The 23,495-nt window shown below is 52.8% G+C and overlaps 1 protein-coding gene across 5 annotated transcripts; it reads left to right on the top strand.

Moving 5' to 3' along the window:
• The first annotated feature begins 625 nt into the window (after positions 1-625).
• Positions 626-23,075, top strand: MICALL1 (MICAL like 1). Of its 5 annotated transcripts, none has more exons than XM_031049954.2 (16): positions 626-1,144; positions 8,656-8,704; positions 10,572-10,713; positions 11,822-11,925; positions 12,648-12,784; positions 14,840-15,402; positions 15,880-15,943; positions 17,000-17,385; positions 17,694-18,172; positions 18,647-18,781; positions 19,104-19,230; positions 19,573-19,663; positions 19,984-20,057; positions 20,418-20,532; positions 20,861-20,907; positions 21,216-23,075. In XM_031049954.2, exons 3-16 carry the CDS (start codon positions 10,629-10,631, stop codon positions 21,335-21,337), a joined length of 2,529 nt encoding a protein of 842 aa, XP_030905814.2. In that variant the 5' UTR covers positions 626-1,144; positions 8,656-8,704; positions 10,572-10,628; the 3' UTR covers positions 21,338-23,075. The 5 variants fall into 5 exon arrangements, with proteins under 5 accessions (XP_030905814.2, XP_030905813.2, XP_030905812.2 ...); XM_031049953.2 differs by lacking the exon at positions 626-1,144 and adding an exon at positions 2,741-2,929 and having other exon boundaries at positions 17,754-18,172; XM_031049952.2 differs by lacking the exon at positions 626-1,144 and adding an exon at positions 2,741-2,929.
• The last annotated feature ends 420 nt before the right edge of the window (positions 23,076-23,495 follow it).

The following is a 23,495-nucleotide window of genomic DNA, read 5'->3' as shown; positions in this document are numbered from 1 at the left end:
TTTAAATGCTAATTTTCCCAGCTCTCCAGCTACTTTGGATTCTTCAAGGCAAACTTGCAGTGCCTTGACATAGAAAACTAGTCCAAGAAAGGGGAATTAAGGACCTGTAAATAGTGAGGAAGAGAATGCAAAGAATGAGTTGCATCTCATCTGCCCTCCGCACCCTCTCTCCCCTCTCCTTTTGCTAGCTTTAAAGAATTTGGTGCTTGAGTGGTAGAAACAGGTGTGAGAGGAAAACCTGTGTAATATGACAGCTACACAAAGTGTGCTTCACCCACCCCATCTGCCTCTTTGTATCTCTCCCTCTCATTCCACTGAGAGAGGGGTCCTGGCAGGCTAGCTTGGCTTCATAGATGATTGTGTTTAGAAATCAGGAATAATTAGCCTTTGTTGGATGATATGCCATGCCTGAATTAGGGTCAAGTTTCTAGTGCCCTAGATACAGCTCAGAACTAAACTGTTTCCTTCCCATCACAAAGTTGTGTAACTCAGGCTGGCAGGGTACAAGCAGTGCAGAGTGAGATTAAATGGGCAGCTCCTGCTGGCCTTCTGGCTGCTGCTGTTACTGTTGTGCCTGCTAAGGATTTACTGCTTCCAGTTCTGAAGGGTTTGAGGCAGCTATTTCATTAAGAAATTAAAAGACTAAGATGCCACTGCATTGCACAGGAGCTAGGCTCATAGCAAGCAAATCCACTCCTTTTTATTTTTAGGGCTGGCACTTTTGCTTGTGTGTATTTACCAACAGCAGCACAATGAGCATAGCTGTCAACAGCAACTCTCCTACTTTCTTGTCATTGAAAGCCTAAATCTTCCCCAGAGCATGTGCTCAGCTACATGATACACAACAGGAAAACAGCTGGCAGGCCTGGATCTCTGATCAGTTCTAGTTCACAGCATATAGCAAAGGAATACAGTATGTTACTGGGATTTAGTCTGTTTTTAATCTATGATTGGCATGTTGGAATTGCAGACTTCTAATGCATATATGTATTATCTTAAACACTCCAGTGGTTACAGGGTTATAGCCCCAGCTATGCGAATACGCTGCTGCTTGTGTTTGTGTCTGCCAGAGCTTCTTCCAGAGGATGCAGAGACCATCCGCCGGTCTGCCTGGCTCCATGCCTTGTCTGAGGGACCGCTGAAGGTTAGTGGAACGAGGCTGGCACTTGGTGGAACGGAGCCAGGAGGAGCTTGCAGCTCTCTCACGGAGCAGAAAGATGGGCTTGGCGAGCTGTGGTGCCTGGCACTGCTTGAAGCTCAAGGAATGCAGGGTGTTCAGCAGCATCAATAGAGCCCCATTGCTGTTGGGCAGGCATGCTGCAGCCTTGCTGCAGCAGTAGGGTTTGGTTAGTGGAAATGTTCTCAAGAGGTCCTGGTCAAAACAGTTTTTATCAGAAGGAGCCACAGCACAGGGTTATCTGCTCTGTGTCTGACCTATAGTTGTGAAGGGGGCGAGTGTGATTATGTACCCTAGAAAAGACAGTCAAGAAAACATCCCTGATCCAGCTCTTCCTTAAGATGCATCAGGAAGATGCTGTCAGGCAGGTCTGGGGGATGCTGAGCAGCCAGCTCGGTCATTACAAACCCAAGACAATGCTTCATTTCCTTTTTCCCTACATAGTAGTTTTTCTTGTGATTTACACCACAGCTTTTTTGGGGCACTGAAGGGGGAGGCTGCAGAAGCCATTCAAACGAAATTTGTTTTTCCCTTGTTAAAGCTCTGGCACCATGGGGCAATAGAATGCAACAGTGCAATAGAGGAAGGGGAGTGCTAAGCATGAGGTCTGATTGGAGAAGGAATACACATCCCATTAAAAATGAATAAATGGAGAAAGGGCACTCTTGCTGATGTGGTGGTGGCAGCAGTAAGATTAACACCAGTGTGATGGATTGCTCTTTCAGAGGTAGCTATTTGCCCACCTTTGCCTAAAAAACACAGTGTGCAGCAAAATTAAGTTTAATAGCATGCTTCCCCCTGCCCTTGTCAGACCATCACACTGAGCGTGCAAGCCAGCTCCTGGGACAATCCATCTTCCCCGTGTCGTGGGTTCCTGAGATTGTATCGCGCTCTTCCTCCACTTCTTCAGGGCTTCCTGTGAAGTGCTGCTGGCAACTCCGCGTGTCCTCATCTTCAAAGGCCTTCCTGGCCCTGAGCCTACCCTGGGAGCCATCTACACCCCACCCGTACTCTGCTGCTTCGTGTTTCCAGCTCTGCTGCTGTGCCCTGTGTCTCTAGGGCTTTTTGCGTCTGGAGTAGCCTTATGGATGAGCCTGAAGAAGGTCCAGAAATGAGGTTGCCTGGTGCTTTTGTTCTTTAGCTGAAGTTAAGCTTGAATTCAGTCCCAACTGTTTTCAGTTCCCTCTTGGAATCCTCAGGGACTGTGGAAAAAGCCAGCCTGCAACATTTGTTCGGGGTTTTTATCTGATAATTGAGCCTTCCTAGAGATGGGAAGAGCAGTGAGGCGAATACCTCTCCCCAGCCTCCTGCCCTAACTTGGAAGCAGCAACTCCCCTAGGATTCCTGATTCCTGGGGGACCACTCCATCCCCTTCCCTCCCGTGTTTCTCCCCTCTGCTCAGGCTCTAACTCCGCCACCCCTTTCCCAGCCCTTCCCAGAGACCGCAACACGCCTCCCTTCCCGGTGGATCGGGGCAGGCACCGGCCGCCACGTGCCCCGGGACTGCAGACCACGCCCCCTCGGCAAGCCCCACCCCGCCAAGCCCCGGCCCCGCCCCGCCCCTGTGCTCCCGGTGGCGGCGGCGGCAGTGGTAGCGGCCGCCCCCATGTCGGGCCCGCGGGGCGCCCTGCAAGCCTGGTGCCGCCGGCAGTGCGAGGGGTACCGCGGCGTGGACATCCGCGACCTCAGCGCCTCCTTCCGCGACGGCCTGGCCTTCTGCGCCATCCTGCACCGGCACCGGCCCGACCTCCTGTGAGTGTGCAGCGGCAGCGGTGCAGGCCGCGCCGCACCGGCCTGGCCACGGTCGTGGGGCTGAAAGGTCCGGCTCCGGCCCGCGGTCTTTGGTGGCTGGAGGAATGGTGGGGCTGGAGGAGCTGGGCCGGGGCTCCCTGGGCAGGGAGCTGGGGAGGCGGAGGCGCCGGTGGAAGTGGCTCCAGGCTGGCTGGCAGGGAGGGACTGAGGCTCCATGTGCAGGGATGTGGGGGGGTCAGGGGCAGGGAGCGCACTAGGGGCTCTGTTGCTTCCCGAAGTCAGCTGATACCGGGATGAAGCGTGCTTCAGAGAACGACCCTCTGACTGGGCTGACAGACCCGTCAAGGTCAGGGTTAGCAGTCCTGTGGCTTAAGGCTGGGGAGAGTGTGGAGGTGGGCTAGGGCCATGCACCCAGCTGGAGCGGTGCCTGCAGCTGGATATGGGGTGTTTTGCCCCTGTGAGAGGTGGGCATTCCCACTTCCCAAGGACCAGAGGCTTGCCTGGCATGGGGATGTGCCCAGCTGCCAGAGGCAGTCACTCTGAAACCTGCAGAGCCCTGGACCAGGTTGCTTCTTGCATTCCCTTCCAGCTTGTTTTCTGTGGATGCCGCAGTGAAAGCAGGAGGTAGCAAATACCAGCATGGATATCGAGCCTTGCTAGCCTCCCCCAGCAAATGGCTCCGAGCTGAGTTTCCTCCATCAGTCGCCCTTTCGAAGGCTGGCTCTGAGAGGGAATGTGAGTTTCAGGAGGCAGTTGGTGCGTTTGGGATTGCCTGGGGGCATGGTGTCAGGCTGGAGAAACTGGCTGAGCTGCTGGAAGGAATCTGCCCCGACCTGCTGCCATAACCGTGCCTGCCCCAGCGCTGCTGGGGGCCCGCCTCCCATCTGCTCCAGTCTTTGGTAGCCCTTGCAGTGCAGGTAGGCATTGCTCCACTTTGCCTTGCCTCCGGCGTGCACGCACTCGCCTGTCAGCAAAGGCTGGCGGTGTGTCCCCTGTCACGTTCTGCTCCAGGACTGCTGGCTCTTCCTCTGAGGTTGTCTGAACTGACCAAATCCTTCTCTCTGAGTTGCCCCCGGGATGGCCTTTTGTCACAGCAGCAACTGCTAGCAGGCAGAGGGTTGGCAGTGACTCTGCCGAGGAGCTGCAGTGTCCATGAGAGGGTAAAAGACACATGCCTGTGTTCTCACAAGCAGAAGCTGAACAGGTAGGGAACAGGTAGGCTAGGAACCAAACTGCCGTGTTTCAGGTGGCTGCCACAAAACTCTCAGTGAGGCATTCAGGAACCACCAAGAGCTGAACCATATGATGGCTTTGCATCGGTCTGGATCTTGAGGGAGCTGCATGCTCTTGTGTTGGAGGGGAAGAGGCAGATTAAGGACAGGAGCACTTACAATTACTGTGTTTCTGAATGATTTCTTTAACGTAAGTGGCACAGTAACTGGGAACTGAAAAGCTTTTCAGTGAAAGCATACAATAAACACCACTAAAACCACCTGATGCTTTCACATTAATCATATTTACCATCCCATTAGGCAGCAGCCGCTGCTCTTAAGTTGTCAGTGGGCTTAAATCTGCTCCTGGCAGATGTCCTGACTGATGTCCTGACTTCATAGGTCCTCTGCTATATTGTAGAGACAAAGCTCAGGGCCTTACAAGGACATGGCATGCTGTCGAGGGATTTTCAGAGGGTGAGCAGAAGAGCAGCATCATTTCATCTGATTCTAGCTTCTTCAGCCTGTCCCAATTTGGAAGCAGGTAGATCAGAGCAGAGGCAGTAAATGACTGCAGAGGAAAAGTGGTTGCCCTTCTTTTCTTCTAAAGTGCTTTCAGTAATGGCACTTGGCAGGGGTCTGTGAGTGCATTTCTGACCTGTGTGGTCTTCCTCTGGCCCATGTGAGGTGGCCATGCTGCTCCACAAAGCAGCTGAGTACAGAACTTCAGCTTTCCTGCTGGCTTTCCCTTGGGTTGCAGAGGAGAGCAGCTCACAGCCACACAGGAGCTGAGCTGGAGCTCTCTCTTCTACCTGTGTGGCACCATTGCTCTGGCACCCTGATCCTCCAGGCTTTCTTTTGCTGCTGTGGTGGCTGTTGGTGTGTCTCGGTTGTTTGACCCTGCCCAAGTGCCCCCATTTGGCTGTGCTGGTATGTGACACACTGGGAAGAGGCTGTTGTGAAAGGCTACGTGGGTAAGTGAGGCTGAGGACAATTTTCTGTGTGACCCTTTATTTGACCACAACTGTCTTGGGATAAAGCATCTGGTATCAGAGGGATGCTCTCCTGGTGAGCTTCAGAGCAGCTCCTGCAGAGCCTTTGGAAACATTAGAGCATTTGGGATTTCTTTGAAAGAAGTAGACTGGATGTGCTCAGTGTCTACTGAATCCAGCTAAAGGTGTCTCGAACTGACCACCATGGATGAGGTGTGTTCCCTGTGTGTTGAACCATGAAGCCAAAAGTCGAGCTCTGCTCCTGTACCCACCTCACTTGGATTCGCTGCCTCACTCTTCTAATCAGGGAAATGGGAAACCTGGACTTATCCTCTGACTGCACTGCTGGCTGTGTGATCTCAAGGCAAGACATTTAATCTCTTCTTTTTCCCTTGTCAGTTGAGCCGGGAACATCCAGGCCAACCTGATAGTGGACTGTGGGGATTAATGTTTGTTTGCTCAGTGCTCCAGAAATCTGAAGCATTAAATGAGTGTTTACAAGGCATTTACCACAGCTTAGTGAGGCAGAAATCATCTTTCAGCGTCCCAAGCAGTGCCGCCTCCCCAGAGCTCAGGGAATGTTCTTGGCATTCAGGGGTAAGAAGTCAGAGAGAACATGGCACGTGCCTTTCAAGTGCCGAAAGAGATGCAGACTTGAGGAAAAGAGATGAGAGCCGTGCTGGTTTGTGTCCCTGAAGCCTGGATCACAAATCTTGTTTGTTCCTTCCCAAGTACTGCCTGCATTTCCCTGCAAGACCTGGAAAGCTGAAAGGCCTATTATGCGGCACTGCCGTTATTATTTATATTTGAGGAATCCAGGAATTAGCTCTGGTTTTAGCTGTACCGTTCCCCCTTCCCTGGGTCTGCTGTGCTCACTGACAGCTGCCTGAAACCCCAGAGTGCTTAGTGGCTCTGCATGTATCTAATTAGGTAAATGCTTGGGATGTTATTTGCATAAAAATATTACTCTGGGTTATGCTACGATGCTGGGCTTTGCTGAGTCAAGACAGTTGTTTAACTGGGACAGCCAGATTCTTGTCTATTCTTACATCCAATCCCTTGGACTGGTATGTTGTCAGGAGAGGAGCCTGAGCAGGGCTGCATGAAAGGCTACTGAGATCAGGGCAAGGAAATAATCCACATGTGGAGGGGAGGGGTACATCTGGGGTGACTTTCCCCCATGCCTGAGAAGCCATGCTCCTTGCATGTCAGTACAGGGAGCACGCCCGCAGCCGCTGGGATGTCATGCGACAGAGCACCCATGAGGGAGTGCTCATATCAGGAGTGATGGAGATCAGTGCAGTCCTGCTTGGCTTATTTGGAGCAGGAGCTGGGAAATGCAGCAGAGAGGAGCTGAATACACTGTGATCCCTTGGGCCTCATACTGATGGACTTCAGTATCTCAGGTAAAAGCTGAGAGTCTGCAATCCTACGTTAGTGGAAAACTTCTATTCCCTTGCTGCTTGGTAGCCCTCCCTCCATTACCTTTTGAGCTTCATGTCCTCTCTGCTGGCATCTGCTTTCCCAGGCAGAATTGCTTTGGTTTACTAAAACAGCTTTAGTTTGCTGGGGCAGAGTGGAAAGGACATGAAGTTTCATCTGTCAAAAACTACTCTCTCAGCCCAGGCCACCAAGGAATATTCAAGCTTCCAGCTGTATCACTCCCATGTGCTGAAAGTGAGGGTATTCAAAATGAAGGTCATGAATGTTTAGAAGGCAGTTGATATATAACTTATCTGTCATCGCTTCTCCCGTGTTCCCAAACTGGTATTTTCTTTAAAAGGTTAAAAAACCCTCACAACTGAACCAACAGCATACAAAAATATGCAGCAAGGTTAAAGGAGTTCTCTAGGGAATAAAAAATGATTTAGGAAAAAAAACTCTCCCAGTGGAAACTAGTCATAAATATAAAGAAGGCAGTAGTTTTAACATCAAAGCAAAGGCTGCAACTTGAAGCCTTTTCTCACCAGTGTGTAGAGAGGAAGAAGTTGTGGTATGTTGAAGAGGCCGTGTTCTGTGCATGCATTTGCATGAGCTGTCAGAAAGACGCTTGACACAGAGTTGAGCATCCAGCCCATCATCTGCCTGTCCACCACATCTGCTCCCGCAGCAGCAAGAGGCTGCAGTTTCATCTGTCTGGGAGGAAACTGCATCAGCAGCCTCTTTGAACGGAGGAAGTGTAGTTTTATGGTGGTTCAGGCAGCTGGGAAATCTTCCTGAGCTCATTCCAGGCTTCCTCTGCAGTGCTGGGAAAGGCACATGAGGGGCTTCAAGAAGGGGCTGGTTGCCCTGCAGTGTGGAGCTGGGGCGTGCTGAGTTGGTGTTACACGAAAAGGCAGTAAAATCCAAAGGGAGATGGAGCAAGAGAGGTTCCCACAGCCCTTCTCTGCAGGCACATGGATGAGGATTTGTTGTCTCACACAGTTCCTGCTCACCACAGTTTGGGTGAGGGATGCATTCCCCCCCCCCTTGAATCTGTATTGTCCCTCTGCATCAGTCTCTTTTGCATGTCTCTCTGGGCCATTGGGATGGCTTTGCCTGACCCAAAACCTCTCAGGGCTGTGTCCTCCTCTGTGAATCCAGTTTGCAGTCACACCAAGCTGCTGCAGGAGGAGGTTTTTCTGGTAACAAAGCTGAGATCCTTGGCAGGAAGGGGCTGTAATCAGTTTAGTGTGATGCTGTTTTCACGCATGATACCCACGCACACATGCAGACAGCATAACTAACTCTTTCCTATATTTCTCCCTGTCTGTTGAAAACCTGCAGATTGCTTTAACCTGCTTTCCTTTGCTCCTCTGATGAAGGCAGCTGATGAATCCCTGTGGCCAGGCTGATTCGATCCCCTGAAGACATCCAGGGGATCAAGTGGTGCCACAACATGCCTGGGTTGGGAAGTTCTGGGGCTCCTCTCTGTGGGACCCCAAGCTGCCTTGCTGAAAAGGCTGCGGCCACAGGCAGTGTGCTCTGTACTCAGAGTGTTGTGGAGCGAGGACAGAGAGCTGTTGAGGACCTTTTGTGTCACCCCAGATCCTGGGGTGACCTCAAATCCTCTGAGGTGGTGCAGGGAGGTTTATCTAAGGAGCCTTGCAGGAGGGAGAGATCTAGCGCAGCCAGCTCTTTGTCTTGAGGTGCGGGAATCTGCTTCCCCATCCTCCTCCTGCTATTGTGCCTGAGGCCTTGGAGGGGCAAGTTTGGGGTGATGTCATGCACCCTTCACTGCAGCAGTGCATGGTGCTCATTGGAATGTGGCCCTGGTATTTCTGCAGCTTCAATCGCAAGTGGGTAAAGAGAGACCAAAATGACATTTTAATTTCCTGCTCAACACCCATTTGGGATTTGCTTTCTGGTTTTAATTGCAATTCCCCTTTGGTTTCTTTATCCCTGCTTTGCCAAGGTTTTGTTTATCTAGGTTCTTACACGTTGAGCTGTTGTAAGGTTGGCTGTCCTGAGAACCTGCATGTGATGGCATTGGGGCCCCTTTCCTCTGCATCTCTTGTGACTTTTTTGTGCTTTCTCATTTCAGAGACTTTGATTCTCTCTCCAAAGATGATGTCTATGAGAATAACCGCTTGGTAAGTCCCTGTTATGCAGTTCATGGAAAGAGGAAGGGACATGAGAATGGATTGATGGAGGTCAAGGAGTGTGGGAGGACTTTGTGACAATGCTGAGAGTGTAAGGAAAAAGATCTGTACGTGTAAGTAACAGGCAGGAGCTTCTGTGGAAACGTAAGGGAATGTGAAACATCAGCTTCCAGCCTGTACTGCAGAGAAGATAAGATGGTCATCCTGATAGTTGCCAAGACAACATCTCAGGTGAAGAGTAAATGGTGCAACATCTTCTTGACCTCAGCTGTTCCAGACTTGCAGGCAATGGAAGTACAAAGCTAGTTTTACTCCAGATCATGCTGGACCTATGCTGGTCTGCAACGTTCCCCTTCTGCTTGGGGCAGCTGGAGCCAAGAGCACAAGCAGGCAGTGGGGAATAGGGAGATGGCCAGCTCCAAGGGCTAGCAATAGTCTTGTTTGGGTCTTTTTTTGCTAAAAGACCTAATTGCTGCAGGCTCCATCTGATAGTCCGTGGAGAGACTTTGGCCATCACCTTCCCAAAATGAATTGAGCTAGGTCATCTGGGGTTTTAGGATTAGGGCTCTCCAGCTGTGTCTTGGCCGTGGCCTTTCCTAGACCAGTTGGTCCCTTTCAGCCATTAGCAGCAATCTTTTCCCATTCAGGAGCCATACAATGGGTTTCTTGTCCCGTTAGCAACCCCTAAGCTGGGGTCTCTCCTTGCTGCTTGCAGCCTCATGTTCAGAAAGGCTTTTAGTCCAGAGAACCAACTTAAAGCCAGACTGAGCATAGCTGGGTGTCCACAGGGGACATTTTATATCCCCAGTTCCTGCAAATACCCATTTTCATTTATTTCTCTGTTTCTTTTATTTAGATCCCACACCCCGCACAGCACCCTGTGCCCCAGAGACCAGACACCTTTAGTCTTTATGCACACCCTGCACCTAGTACCTCACAATTCAGTGCCCACACTACTCCCATCCCCTCCTGACTTGCTTTCTCTTCAGTTTCTCATAGTCTCACATATCCTCCCCCTTAGACATCAGTGTGGACACACTGCCCTTGGCACAACAGCAGGATGGCCAGCACACAGCCAGTTATCCATGCACCACTAAACGGAGACCTCTCGAACAGCTATTTTTTCCTTCACGCCTTCCTTTCAAGTACCCATGTATGCACTTGTAGGAGCTGTGTGCTTCTTATCACAATGTCCTTGTCATTTCTACTTGCTGAGACATAGAAAATTCCTGAAGTACCCTTCAAGCTGGGCAAGCAGCAGACTGCTGGCTGTTGAGCTGAAGTAGCTGTATTAACTATGAGAGGGAAAGATGTGGCACCCCAGAGCATGAAAGGATGGGCAGAGTCAGTGGTTCTGTGGGGTGAGCATTTGGAATGGCTGGGGACACTCCTCAGTAGAGCTGGTGTTTGGCTGTGTCACTGCAAGTATCTGCCAGCCCTTCATAGTGCCAGCCAAGGCTCTGCTGGGCTCTTGCATGAGGGCACTGGTGGTGTGCCACTTTCATGGGTTGAAGAAATACTGATTTGGTGTTTTTATCAATGAAGGCTGAGACTTCCTGAAAGAAAGTTACCCTCCGTATCCCAGCGCATCAGCCAAATGCCAGAACCCTTCAGGTGGGCATTGCAGGGGCACAGGCAGCTGAAATGCCTTGCAGGAAAGGGCAGCTCCAGCAGCTTACTCCCTTGCTTCTGTTGCCCCCGTTCCAATCAAGTGGCATGTCTGTGATTCTTGGTCCCTCATGGATGCCATAGGCTTATTCCTTAACCTTCCTAGGGCCCTTACAATTTGATTTCTCTGTTATTTTTCAGAGAGCATCAGTTTTTCTCTCCTTAATGCCTCTCTCTGCTGCTCTTGTAGGCCTTTGAATTGGCAGAGCGGGAACTGGGCATCCCAGCCCTGCTAGATCCCAATGACATGGTCTCCATGAAAGTCCCCGACTGCCTCAGCATCATGACTTACGTGTCTCAGTATTACAACCATTTCAACAACCCCAGCCAAGGTGAGTGTCCTCCTACCCCTCTGGCTTCCAGTTTGCCCCTACTTGAGTACAGGAAAACTAGTATTACCTAGTGCTTCTTCCTTGCTATGGCAAATGGGAGCCGTGTGTGTTTGTGAGGAAGGAAAGGAGCAGGTAGTACCTGCCTCTCCTGGATCTTACTGGTGCCAGTGAGGAAAGCCCGGAACAGGGAGTAGAGTAGGGTGAGGTTTCACAAGAGCTAGGGAGTGATTTAACAGCTCAGGCTGCGGAAGGAGGAATGCCTTGTTAATCCACCCTCTGCTATCCATTGGGTTGGGTCACCCCTCCCCCCTCCCCCCTCCCCCCCCCCGGGTGCTCATCAGACCCCTTTGTGATCTGCTTTAACCCACTAAAATGAGAGAAAGCTTGATAGGCAACCTGCCTACTGCAGCCAAATTTGATCACATCTGTGTGAAGTGACTGGAGAACAGAGGGAGGGGAACCAGGGTTGAGTGTGTCAGATTAGCTCATCTGCTCTTGCAACTGCAACCTGATTTGAGTCTTGCTCTGAGACACCTCTCTTCAGGGTGGAGATGACAGCTCCAGGTCTCCTGTGCTCTGCTTTTGAGCCACAGCATCAGATAAATCTCTTCCATATGCATGTACTTCTTCAGGGATGCTGGCCTCCAGCCAAGGAGGGGGGAAGTGGTGTGTGAGTGCTAGCCCTGATGGGCAGGAGATGATTGCAGACTTGCTGACAGCCTGGAAGCCCTGGGGCCCATTGAGTCACAACAACACATCGGCAGTTACTCGAGATGCTCTGGGCTTTAAGCATTGCTTAGGGAGTTGGTTATGAGGAAGCCAAGCAGCATTTGATATAAATAAAGTCACAGCGAGAGGCTGGTATCCCTGGTCCACAGAAGGGGATCCACAGCAGGGCCAGCCTCTGGCAGCCTCGCAGCCAACCCATCATTAAGTTGTGTTTGTCTCTTCCACCTAAAATAGGCTCTGAAGTGTTGGGAGTGGCAAGTCCTGTCCTATGTCACAAGGCTCGATGATATTTTTCTTTCCCCCTCCCCTTCCCCCCCCACGGGCGGTGTGAGTCACTGCTCCTCTCTGTGCCTGATCCTCCTTTGCCTTCTGCCTCCAGCCAGCGTCCCGCCGCCTATGAAGCACCCAGCTGCTGACTCCTCTCCTCCTCTGCTGTCCCACAAGAAGCCCGTGGCTGCACCTGAGAGTCCCCCAGCATCACAGGTACCTGATCTCTTGATTCAAAGCCAGCCTGAGGCAGTGGTGCTCCCTGCGCTGTGGGTGAGGAGATGAGAGCCTGTTGCAGTGGAATTGATCTTTGTAGGGGCTACCTGTGTACTTGGGGTGGGAGGGGTGTTTGGGATTTTGGTTCCTTGGAAGACCCAGCTGAGAGAGTGATTTCTCTCTAGAAATCAATGGACTGAAATCCATGGAAGTCAAGAGGTTGGGCAGATTGGTGCCAGATTGCTGTGAGCCACTCCAGGGCACAAGTACCCTTCTTCCTGTGGGTTGATGACTGTAGATGAGTAAAGAACAGGAGTTTAGGATTAGAAGAGCAGAAAAGGTGGCTTTTTTCTTTCTTGGCCCTTTATTTCAGGTTGTAGCAGATGTCTGGGATGGCACATTTTCCAAAAAGAATGGCTTCCTCTTGCGGGTCCCTGCTGCCACCTGGGGTTTAGATTAGTCCCTTCTGCAGTCCTTCAGCCCCAGATAGGGGCAGGGCACTTTTTGGAGTGGCCCCCTCTAATTTGGGAAGAGGCAGCCTGCGCGTGTCTGGATTCAGGGGCAGCTGTTCTTTGCGTTGTCAGACCCTGAGGTCAGACCCTGAACTGTGCCACAAACACACAGCAATGGCCTTACATAGGAACAGCTGCTCTGGTGGAGCAGTGGGCTGGGGAGCAGCTTGTGGCTGCCATCCTGATCTCCCTGTGCATTGTGTGTCTCAGGACTATGCCCCCTCGGACCCGCTGGAGCGGTCCCAGCGCACCACGCTCAGCAGTACCTGCACAGCCTGCCAGCAGCACGTCCATCTGGTCCAGCGCTACCTGGCTGAGGGCAAGCTCTACCACCGCCAGTGCTTTAGGTATGTTGTGACCAGGCCTGGAGGGGATGGGCACTCTCCTCAGCAGACTGGGGGTCTGTGGCCATCCTGTCTTTGTGTGTGTCTGTGTCCCTGAGTAACACGGAGCATCAAAGGCAGTGTGTGAGATAGTCCTAGAGAGGGTCTGTTTGCCAGCCAGCCCCCTGCCCCAGTGGTCTGAGTGGGCCCTTGTATCCAGCTCTGTGCTGCTTGCCTCCCCTGCTCTCTTGCACTTTCCCACTTCACTGACTTGAGATCCTAGCCCCTGGTGCTTCTCCCACTTTCATAAACCAGGATGCTCTGCCTCTTTACCACCTGCCTCCCACCACCAGTTTCCAGTGAGGTCTAAGCTAGGGCCTCCTTCTACCTACACTCCACATCCTCAACTGGATGTACAGGCTCCCACGCTGCCTGGGGTGGTGCTGAGCACTCAGAGGAGCATGCGGGGAACTGCAGATTGTTACCAAACTGAGGAATGAGGGATTAGACGTCAGCAGCTCTGTGGTTACTCCCTATGTGCAGGTCCTTACCTGCAGCACCAGTGAAGTCATTTCACTTTGCTTTCCCTGCTCTGATGATGAAGGGATGAGATCTCTTATGTGGGCCATGGGACTTGAATTGGCAAGTGGGCAGCTGGCATCTGAGGACAGAAATACTGAACCATTGGGAAGATCCAGGCTACCTGCCTAAGCCAGCCAGGGATGTGTCATAGAAACAAGGAGGGGAGCTGAGCTGGGCCCATCAAGTTTTCCATCTGCAGCTGGGGCAAAAGCAGGAGCTTTGCAGGTGCAAATCACTCATGGCCAAGGACAGGAGAGGTGTCTTGTCTGCCTTGCACAGCTCATGGCCCTTCAGACTGAGCAGCAAGATCCTTGTGTTTTCCCCGCTCTGTGCTTTTCTGCTCTTCTTGTTCCACACACACATCCCCACCCCTGCTGATGCATGGGTGCTGCTTGGTTGGAAATGTCCTGTGGCAGTGTTTTCTGTGGGTTGACAGAGATAAAACCAAAACAAACCTCTCTCCCTTTGTCTGAACTTGCCGCCTCTTCATTTCATCATACCCCTTCTCTCTACAGCTCCTGTGTCCTCACACTTCTGCTCTAGATTTCAAAGGAAATCCCAGTCAACTGGGCATCCAGAGCAGAATTCCTCACCAAAATTACCTGCTTGCTATGTAGTCAGCTGCTGCAAACAGCAGGTGTTCTGACAAGAAGGAACAAGCTTGGTTTTCATGGGAGTGCTTGATCAGCCCCTTACCCTTGGCTCTCTTTCATGGATGTTATCCACCTTCATTCCCAGTTGGAAAAGGGCTGACTTGGTTGCCAGCACTGGGTATTACACTTGCGCCTGGAGGGTTTCATTAGGGAGGATTCAAAGGCTTAGCAGGGAAAGAGTGGCTGATCCGAGGAGATGTGGCAGACAGTGAAGGACAGGAAGCTGTTTAGCCTGGTTTCAACAGGCAAGGCAGAGTGTAAGAATGGCCCTACTGCATTATTTCCTTATCCTTCCAGCCAAATGCCTTAACCCCAGTGGGGTCCATGGTCAGCATGGTGAATGTGAGACCAAGCCAGGACCCTTGCCCACCACAAGGCAGCCCTGTAGCCTCCCTGTGATGGTTCTGAGCCAGCTGCTCCATAATTCCAGTTGATACTCCCTGTTTCATGAATGGTTGATCCCTGTCCCCCTCCCAGGGCCACATGTGATCTTGTAGTTCTGTCTCCAAGTTCAGCACCAGCTGCATCTTTTCCAGGAAAACTGTGGGTTTCTACTTTTCCAGGTGTGGAAACAATGTCATATCCCAGTACCAGCTGCTGCCCTTCCACATCTATTCAATCCTTCCTGAGTTAAAGGAGAAACCCAAATGCGCACAGTATTTGAGTTGAGAACTCCCCATGGGTTCACACAGTGTCATGGTGTCATTTCTCTGTTCCTCTCCTTTCCTGAATGACTTCCTCAAGACTGCGCTAGGATTTAGTACTTCACAGCCCAGGAGCATTGCCTTTCCTGAGGGGCAGGATGGTGCCTCCCATCTCATGGGGCTCTCTCTTCTCGTTGCAGGTGTAAGGAGTGCTCCAGCACGCTGCTCCCCGGGTCATACAAGCCCGGGTCAGAGGCAGGGACTTTTGTCTGCACACAGCATCGTGGTAAACTGGCCATGGGCGGGAAGGTGGAGAGGAGGCCCAGCCCAGACCGGCAGTCGCCAGAGCTAAGAACTGAAACTGGGGGTGGCAGCACGGGCGAGGATGGCTTCCTCACAGGAGCAGAGGTGGGGAAGAGCCATGGTGACTCCCTGGACAGGACGGCAGAGACCCATGTCCCTGCAGAGGGGCTAGCTAGCCCAGCGGAGAAGGACAGCACACCAAGCCAAGCAGAGACAGTGATGCTCCCTGCTCACATCTCCCAAACTCCGCCCAGACCTCCCCTTCCCAGCAAGCCCACAGCTCTCCCCCAGGACAAAGCCAGCTCGCTGGAAGGACAGCTCAGAGACGCGCGGCCCACCCCTGCCCCAAGGAGAGGCACCGATGCCTCAGCCCTCTCCCCTCCTACCTCTCACCCTGTGCCTCGGCCCAGATCCACTCTGCAGAGCGAGGGCAGTGAGTGTGTGCCTGGCATGGTGAACGGTAAGAGCACAGTGATGGCAGCAGTTACCTTCACCTCTCTAGCAGCTGAGTTCCACTCCTCTGCAGCCTGGCACCTTTTTGCCTCCACATGATTCTCAGGCTTAGACACCAGGGCTTTGATTATCAGCCATCCCCATAGTGGGGAGAGCATGCTAGGTTTCATGCCTGCCTGCTCCCTCTGTTTGTCAAGGAGCGCTGCCGGTGTGGAGGGGAGGTGGCAGTCCTTGGGCAGTTTGCAGATATGGGAACAGAGGGTCATGTCAGTTCTCCAGGTGCAGCTCCTGGGGTAGGTTGGAGAGAAAAAGGCAAAGGGGGTGTTTGGGGTTGACTGACTGCACTGATGGTGGGAGAAACACCAGGAGTTCTTCAGAGAGTGGGAATCTCCCATGGGGAGATGTATAAGAGGTGCCTCATTGATTTAACCTCTTTCTTCATGTCCTTTTGGTGTTGTGACAGTCTGACCCTGTGTCTTTCTAGGTAGGGTACCTGAACCCAGCCCCCCTGTCCCAAAACCCCGAGGAAGACCCTGCTCCTCTGATCGGTACGTCCTTCTGTTCTCTGACAACATGCAAAAACCCTGTAGCAACCTGGGGCTACAGGAACACCTCAGCTGTGGTCCCCTCTCCCACCTCTGTCAGCCCCCGCTTTTAAGAGGATGTAGGCTATGATTAGGTCCTTTCCCTGTCAGGCTGTGTTTGTCCTTACCTCCCAGAGTTGCTGTCTCTTAGGGTTTGTAGAGAGTTTGGACCTTCAGAAAGATGTTTCTGTGGCACATGCAGGCTGCCAAGGGCCTTCTTAAATGGTCCTGCTTGTGGGTGCTGAGAAGGGGGCACTTTTCTGCCCTGTGGGGGGTTTGTCACAGGAAAGGTCCAATGCAGGGATGTTGTGAGTGCCTGGCTGCAACCTTTACACCTCCTGGTCTCTTACCCAGGAGCACACTGGTGCTGGCTTCTTCCTGCCTGCTCTTGGGACAGAGGTTGCACAAGCACCCACATCTGCAACTGCCAAGGAGCGGGTGCACGTGGGAAGTGATGGCAGCTTTCCCGATGAGCAGTGATTCACTGAGCCGTGGTGTGGGTTTGCTGTGGTCTGTGCCTGCCCAGAGGAGCTGCAGTGCTTCCAGCCATGGGAGTTAGCAAAGAGAAGTCCATCCCTGGGATGCTCAGATGATAACCTGACAAACAGCCCCTGAAATGTAGGAGGGGAGTGTGGCCACAGAGGGTAGATGTCTGATCTCAACTCCCACTCCATCCACAGCCTGGGCAGCAGAATTGAGTGTAGGAACAGTGTTGGGAAGGAGAAAACAGCTGTGCCCATAATGCTCAGCCTCAGAGGCTATTTGGAAACTGAAACGCCGGGCCCAGTGGGCAAGTCAGGCAAACTGCTTCCTTCTGGCCCATAGGTTACCCTGCAGAGAATGAGACCTTTTGTGTCTGGGGAAGACTAGGGCCAGCCTTGGATAAGAAAGCTGCTTCTGCATGGGAGACATCCTACTCCAGCCATCCTTTCCCCTGAGGGCTAAGTCCCTGTCCTGTGCCTCGCCATCCCAGCTTGCCTCCGCTCCTTGCCGCCTTAATCTCTCTTTCTCTTCTGCCAGTGCTGGAGCTGCTGCAAGAGCCAAGGACCCACCATGGATGGCCTTGGTGCAGGCAGAGCCCAAGAAGAAGCCAGCTCCCCCTCCTCCCCCAGGCAGCAGCCATGAGGCCCCAAGCAGGACTCCAGAGGAGGAGGATGGGGAGGAGGTGGGGAAAGCCAAGAGTGAGGAGAGCCGGCCTGATACCATAGAGCCCAAACCGTACAACCCCTTTGAGGAGGATGATGAGGACGAAGAGGAGAGTGCCGCCACTCAAAAGAGCACACCTGAGCAGGAACAGAGCGAGGCTGCTGCCAGGCCTCTCCACCCCTGGTATGGCATCACTCCCACCAGCAGCCCAAAGATGAAGAAGCGGCCAGCTCCACGAGCTCCCAGTGCTTCTCCACTAGGTGAGCTTCCCCCTGCTCCCTTATCCCTCTTCTACAGCCCCTCTCTTGGAGGCTTCTCCTTTCCCAGGCACCTCTGCATCACCCTGCCAGGCCAAGCCTTTATAAAGTGGTGGTTGTGCTGGGACTTGTGTTAGCCATGTGCTGTCTACCCACTGGAACACCTCATTTGCAGACAAGGCCGTTGTGCTGGAAGGTCCCTTCTGTCTTCTCTGAAGACAGGCACTGGTTCCCTTTGTGCTCTAGTACCTACTGCTCTCCTCTCCTGCCTGCCCCCCTGTTCCACCCTGAGCTTTCCCTTTGCTTTGCAGCCCATCACCCCATCTCCAGGCTGTCACATTCTGAGCCATCATCCTCCACCCCCTCTCCAGCCCTCAGCCTCGAAAGCATCAACTCTGAGAGTTCAGCCAAGGTGCTGGGTGACGCCGAGGAGGCCTCCGTGCCCAAAAGTTCCTCTGAGCCCACTGTCCACACGCCGACGGCCACCAAGACCTCTAGCACTGACACACCACTGGCCAGCGTCTCCTCCAGCGAGAGCCCTGCTGTCCCAGCCAGCCTCTCCACCACCTCCTCCCTCTCCTCCTCCAGTGAGCTGGCCAGCATCAGTGGGGAGGTGCAGCCTGGCACCCTGCATGCCAGCAGGAGCGTCTCCACCAGCAGCTTAAAGACCAGCCCCAGCCGGCAGCCCCCAAAGCCTCCAGCTGGGGCTAGCCCTACACCCATCCTCTTGGCTTCAGATGGGGGTGCTGGAAGCCCTAGGACACCTGCCTCACCCAAGCCACAGCTGAAGGTGAGATGGTGACCTTCCTCTCATCCAGATCAGGGGGCTTTTCCTCCCCGTCCATCACTCAGAGAGGATCATGAGTCCAGGCTTGCCCTTTTGGTTGGTTTGGTTTGTGATGCCCTGAAAGCAAGCCTCAGGCATGTGTTTGCTAAATGGTGGCTCTGCTCATACTCTGCCTGCCCGATGTGCTAGAGAAGAGGCAGAATGTCATGTGTTCAGAGCAAACAGGAGAGGAACCATGAAGGAAAATAATTCAGCATGCTTATTAGGGAGATGCTGGGGAACTGATGCCAAAGAGGAGCACAGCTGGTTTCTGCCCCATGGCTCAACTGCTGGTGGAGTGCTGTGTTCCTCCTGTGGGAGAATGTGGGGCAGGACAAACCTTAGGGCTGCCCTGTCTGCTCAGTCCCAGCTGTTGGGATGCTATATCTCTTCCCTTTACTGGACCCTCACTTACCTCCTTTTGTCCCCCCTCTCCAGTCTTCCTGTAAGGAAAACCCCTTCAACCGAAAGCCATCGCCTGCTGCTTCCCCCTCTGCAAAGAAACCTCCTAAGGGCTCCAAGCCAGCACGTCCTCCTGCACCAGGTCATGGCTTCCCACTGATCAAACGCAAGGTAAAAAGGGTTCTTGGGAACCAGGGTGAGAAGGCCAGCTTTGTGCTATCCCCCAGGGCCATAGCTGTGCACATGCACCCTGCTGATGCATGTCTGGGTAGGGCTGCAGCACATGGCTGGGTAGGATGGTGTCTAGGCTAGACCCTGCTGATGGCAACACCATGGTCTCCCTTTGATCCAGAGTGGTGTGGGGATCTTGAATCTATGCCTAGGTGGAGTGTTCTGTTGTCCCCCTGCCCTCATTAGTGTTGATCAGTCTTTGGGTTACCACTGGAAACTGGATGTGGGTGATAATGGCAGTCTCTGCCTTATGGTTTGGCAGGTGCAGACAGATCAGTACATCCCTGAGGAAGACATCTATGGGCAGATGGATGCCATTGAGCAGCAGCTGGACCAGCTGGAGCACCGTGGGGTGGCTTTGGAGGAAAAGCTTCGGAGTGCTGAGAATGGTATGTGGGGTGAGGTGGGCCATCTGTGGGTGTGGGGCAGAATGGACCCTTGGTCTGCCCTCTCTCCAGCCAAGGAGACAGAGCTGTGACTTCCTCCATGCTGATGCTGAGTCTGGAAGAGCAGAAGGGGCTGTGCTGGGCTCAAGAAATGGTCACAGCCAGACCCTGGACATGGAGATGTCCCTAGGGTGGAACAGTGGGAGAAGAGATAAGGTCTCTCAGGGGCTCAGGAAGAGGCTTGGGTCAGGTTTGCTCTAGTCCCCTCCCCTAGCTTGGTCTGCTGCAGGGTGGTGGGATCTTGCAGGGCTGGGAGTGGCTCTGAATTGTCTTTTTGCTTGGCAGACAGCCCAGAGGACAGCCTGCTTGTGGACTGGTTCAAGCTCATCCATGAGAAGCACATGCTAGTGCGCCACGAATCGGAGCTCATCTACATGTAAGTGTGTGGGGCAGTAGATGTTCTTGAAGGGAACCCTGTCTCAGCCCTCCTGAAACTACTTCCAGGGGAGAGCCTGACACGGCCTCCTTGCCTGGAGAAGGGAGGGGAGGAGGGCAAGCAGATGAATCTATCCAAATACATTCAGAACTGACCCACTCGGAGTCACCAGAGCCCCTGCAGCATCACCTGCAGCCACTCCCTGGCTATATTGAAGATCAGCATCTTATTGGCTGTTTGCAAGCTCACCGTGTACTTTGGGATGATGTTCTGCCTCTCTGGAGCCTGGCAGTTTCCCAACAGTGCCCTTTCCCTTGCAGCTTCAAGCAGCAGAATCTGGAGCAGCGGCAGTCAGATGTGGAGTATGAACTGCGTTGCCTTCTCAACAAGCCAGGTAAAGCATCACTCGGGATGCAGTTAATCTCTTATTTTGCCCCTGGGCATCATCTCCCCTGTCTACATGGACCTCAAGTGAAGAGAGACAGATCTGTAGGGATGCCAGTGATATCAGCTGCCTCTAGAGCCACTGTCCCATCTCATTGCACGTCCCAGGCTTGTGCAAGGACATGCTTCTTTCATCCCCATGGGATGGCACTTGTAGTGCTTTCCCACATAACACTGCTAGCCCAACCGGCCCTGCAACATGGCAGGATAGCAGGGGACCATGCTAGTAGATCACTGCCCCAAAGCTCTAAATTTCAGAGCTCCTTCAGCCATTTAATTGCCTGTTGTTCCTTGGGGTTTGACTGGGTAGAGAAGGACTGGACTGATGAGGACCGAGGGAGGGAGAAGGTGCTGATGCAGGAGCTGGTGACCATCATCGAGCAGAGGAATGCCATTGTGAACTGCCTGGATGAGGACCGCCAGAGGTGAGTGAGGACTGGGGTGGCTGAGGGAGGGGGAAAAACACAGCCTGTCTGACTCAGTGCCATGTGAGCGGCCTGTGGGGGTGTCCTGAGATGTCCCTGTTGCTGATGTCTTTCCCAGGCTTCCCAATCCTTGTCTGTTTGAATGCTTTGTGTGAGAAAGGGCAGTATGTGCAGCACATCAGATTTATCCTGCTGGTAGGAAATGCTCACAAGACAGTGATGGATCTGCCCCTCCATGAGTTAGAAGTAGGAGGTTCTCTAGCCTCAAACAATAGTGCAGCTGTTTTCAGGGCTGAATTGCTGACCTCTTTCCCATTCTTTCTTTCAGAGAAGAGGAGGAGGATAAAATGTTGGAAGCCATGATTAAAAGGAAAGGTAAGAAACATTGGATAAGATCTTTGGAGCGATGTTTTCACTGCTGACCCCAGCAAGGGGCAGCACAAGCCATTGAAGAAACTGCAGGAGAGAATCTCTTCTGTGTAGACTGTTTAGTCCCTGATCCTGCTGTTCTTGCAATGCTGCTAAAATTTGGGGCACAGTTGTGCTGTGCACCCCTATTATCACAGGATGAAGTATGCATGCAGTGGAGGGCTTTCATTCATGGCTGTCTTGCCCCTGTTGTGGTGCGTGTGTGTGTACAACCATCAGCACCCTGCAGTAACAACCTCCCTTTGCAACCCCAGAATTTCACAAGGAGGCAGAGACCGAGAGCAAGAAGAAAGGCAAATTCAAGCCCATGAAGGTGCTTAAGCTGCTGGGCAACAAGCATGACTCCAAGAGCAAGTCGCCCAAGGAGAAAAGCTAGAGCAGGGGAACAGCAGCAACAGGAGGGATGTGCTGCCCGACTGCCCTGGCTTCCCTGCAGCTAGCTGGGATTCCTGCCAGGAAGGGGGCTTGTCTCCCTCCTCTCCCCTCGCCTCTCCCCATGCTCCCTCCCCAGGCACTGGAGCTGCTGGCCCAGGGAGATGCCAGTCCTCTGCCTGGAGTGAGGGACTCCGACCAAAGCGCTCCCTTTCCCAAGGCTGTGGAGGAGCATGACTGTTCCTGCTCTGTGAAGCCTTGCTAAGGAGGCGAGGAGAAAATGGGTTTGCTTTTCGGATACGTTACCCCATTGCGTGTTCTTGTCAGTAACTGAGAAGCAAGCCAAGGAGTTCTGTTTGTGGGAAAACTTGCACTAACTGCTCCCTCCCTGTCCCTTCTCCCGCTCTAACTGTGACAGTTCCACGTGCCTCCGACCTCAGCCAGGAAAGGACTGGGCCTGCCTGTCCCTCCCTGCCTGCCTGCTTTTGTCCCCTTTCTGTCCTGTTTTTAACTCTGGGAGTAAACTCCTGCATTATAGCCAGGATTCTTTGGGGTTTACTGGCCTAAACTTAACTGTTAGGAAAACAGTCCTGCATCACAAGGCTCTAGAGCCACAGCCAAAACCATAACTGGTGCCCTATTTATTTTAAGCTGTCCCCTCCCTTGAGAGCCAGAGCTGGGTGGGCTCTGTTACTGGGCTGAGAGGACCCAAGGGGATGGTGTACAGCTGCTAGGACATAGCTCACGTGCCCTACTCAGGACATCTTACCCCACACTGCTGCTAAACACCGCTGATGTTGCTGCCATTGAAGGGAGGGAGGAACGTTCCTTTTCCAGGCAAGGGCAGAAAAGCTCAAGACAGTGCCAGCAAGGGGCACTAAGCTGGTGCTCCTGCCCACCAGTGCCACCCTTGAGCGGCTGGGGAGAGAGGCGCAGTCACAACTGACCTTTACCCAGCTTCATCTGTGTATGCTTTAGAAGTGTGCAGGGGTGGGCTGGTTGGTTTTTACACCTCCTTTACTAGATGAATTCAAACCCACCTGAGAACTTTTTAACCCCCTTATTTTAATTGTCGTGTGGGTGTGTGTACATAGGAAGAGGGAATGGGGGGCAGTGTTCTTCCAACCGTCCCTTCCTCCTTCCATTTTTGTTTCCCACCTTCTCCAAGGCGAGGAGTTATTTATTGAATTGTCAGATCAGTCTGAATTAGGGTTTCATGGGTGCTTGGTTGGTCAGGTGGTTCATCATGCCTTCTCATTTGCAAGCCAGACACAACAAGCCCCAAGCAATCTGCTGCAGTTCCTTCTCAAAACCCAACAGGCTTTAGCCAAAATGCTCTCAGAGCAGAGCAGTGCCTTGCAAGGTGGCTGCTGTAGCATTCTGGAAAGGGATCCCTCCCTGAGGAAGGATCCAGCCCCTTCTCTGTGCCAGCCTCCCCGTGGCTGGGAGGTGGCAAGCTCAGTCCTGCACTGGTGATGCCATCCCACTCTTGCCATACCCCAGCAGGCTGAGGAGGAACAGTGGGAGGGGAGATCCCAAAGCACAACTTCTCCAAGAAGAAACAAATCCACTTTAGAGCCTGCTGTCAGGTCACTGTTGCCAAAGGCCATTGGGATGGCTGCAGCCTGACGCCCCTTGGCCCTGTGCCCAGTCAGGGGATTGATTTGGGAATTATACTGTACTAACTCCATGACTTCCATTCACCTGAACAGAAATAAATGAAACATTGGATTGAAAAACTGGTTGCAGCTTAGGTTTCTGATTCCTTTGTGCACTTGTGCTGTCTGGGGGATAGGGTGTGCTGCCTGGCTTTGGGAAATGGCTGACAAGTATTGCTAAGAGGCAGAGGATGGGATCTTAATGAAATTGGAAGGTGGATTTTATGCTGGGATTTACACAGGAATAGCAGGGCAATCACGGTCAGCCTGCCCGAGGGCAGGGGCGGGCTATGTATGAGGTGAGCAAACAGCCATTTTCAGGCTCTGTGGGAAGCGGATGCCTGTTCTGCATAGTGTGCTCTCAGGAACAAAAACCCACAGCAAGCCTGCAGCAGCAAAGAACAGTAGGCATGGGCTGAAGTCCCCTCTCCCTCCTCAGCTTTGTTCCAGATCAGCTGCCAGTGAGAAGTTTGCTCATGTGCACAATCACACTGACCTGCAGCA

Source organism: Melopsittacus undulatus, chromosome 5 (genome assembly GCF_012275295.1).
Source record: "Melopsittacus undulatus isolate bMelUnd1 chromosome 5, bMelUnd1.mat.Z, whole genome shotgun sequence".
Lineage (NCBI taxonomy): Eukaryota > Metazoa > Chordata > Aves > Psittaciformes > Psittaculidae > Melopsittacus > Melopsittacus undulatus.
Note: the sequence above shows the minus strand (reverse complement) of the source record. Positions and strands in the feature narration are given on the sequence as shown.

Excerpts from the sequence above, each read along its gene's own strand:
- MICALL1 (XM_031049952.2), top strand. The coding sequence starts at position 2,784 with ATGTCGGGCCCGCGGGGCGCCCTGCAAGCCTGGTGCCGCCGGCAGTGC. Across the intron at positions 11,926-12,647 it reads AGAGTCCCCCAGCATCACAG|GACTATGCCCCCTCGGACCC; the intron begins GTACCTGATCTC and ends TGTGTGTCTCAG. Across the intron at positions 15,403-15,879 it reads TGTGCCTGGCATGGTGAACG|GTAGGGTACCTGAACCCAGC; the intron begins GTAAGAGCACAG and ends GTGTCTTTCTAG.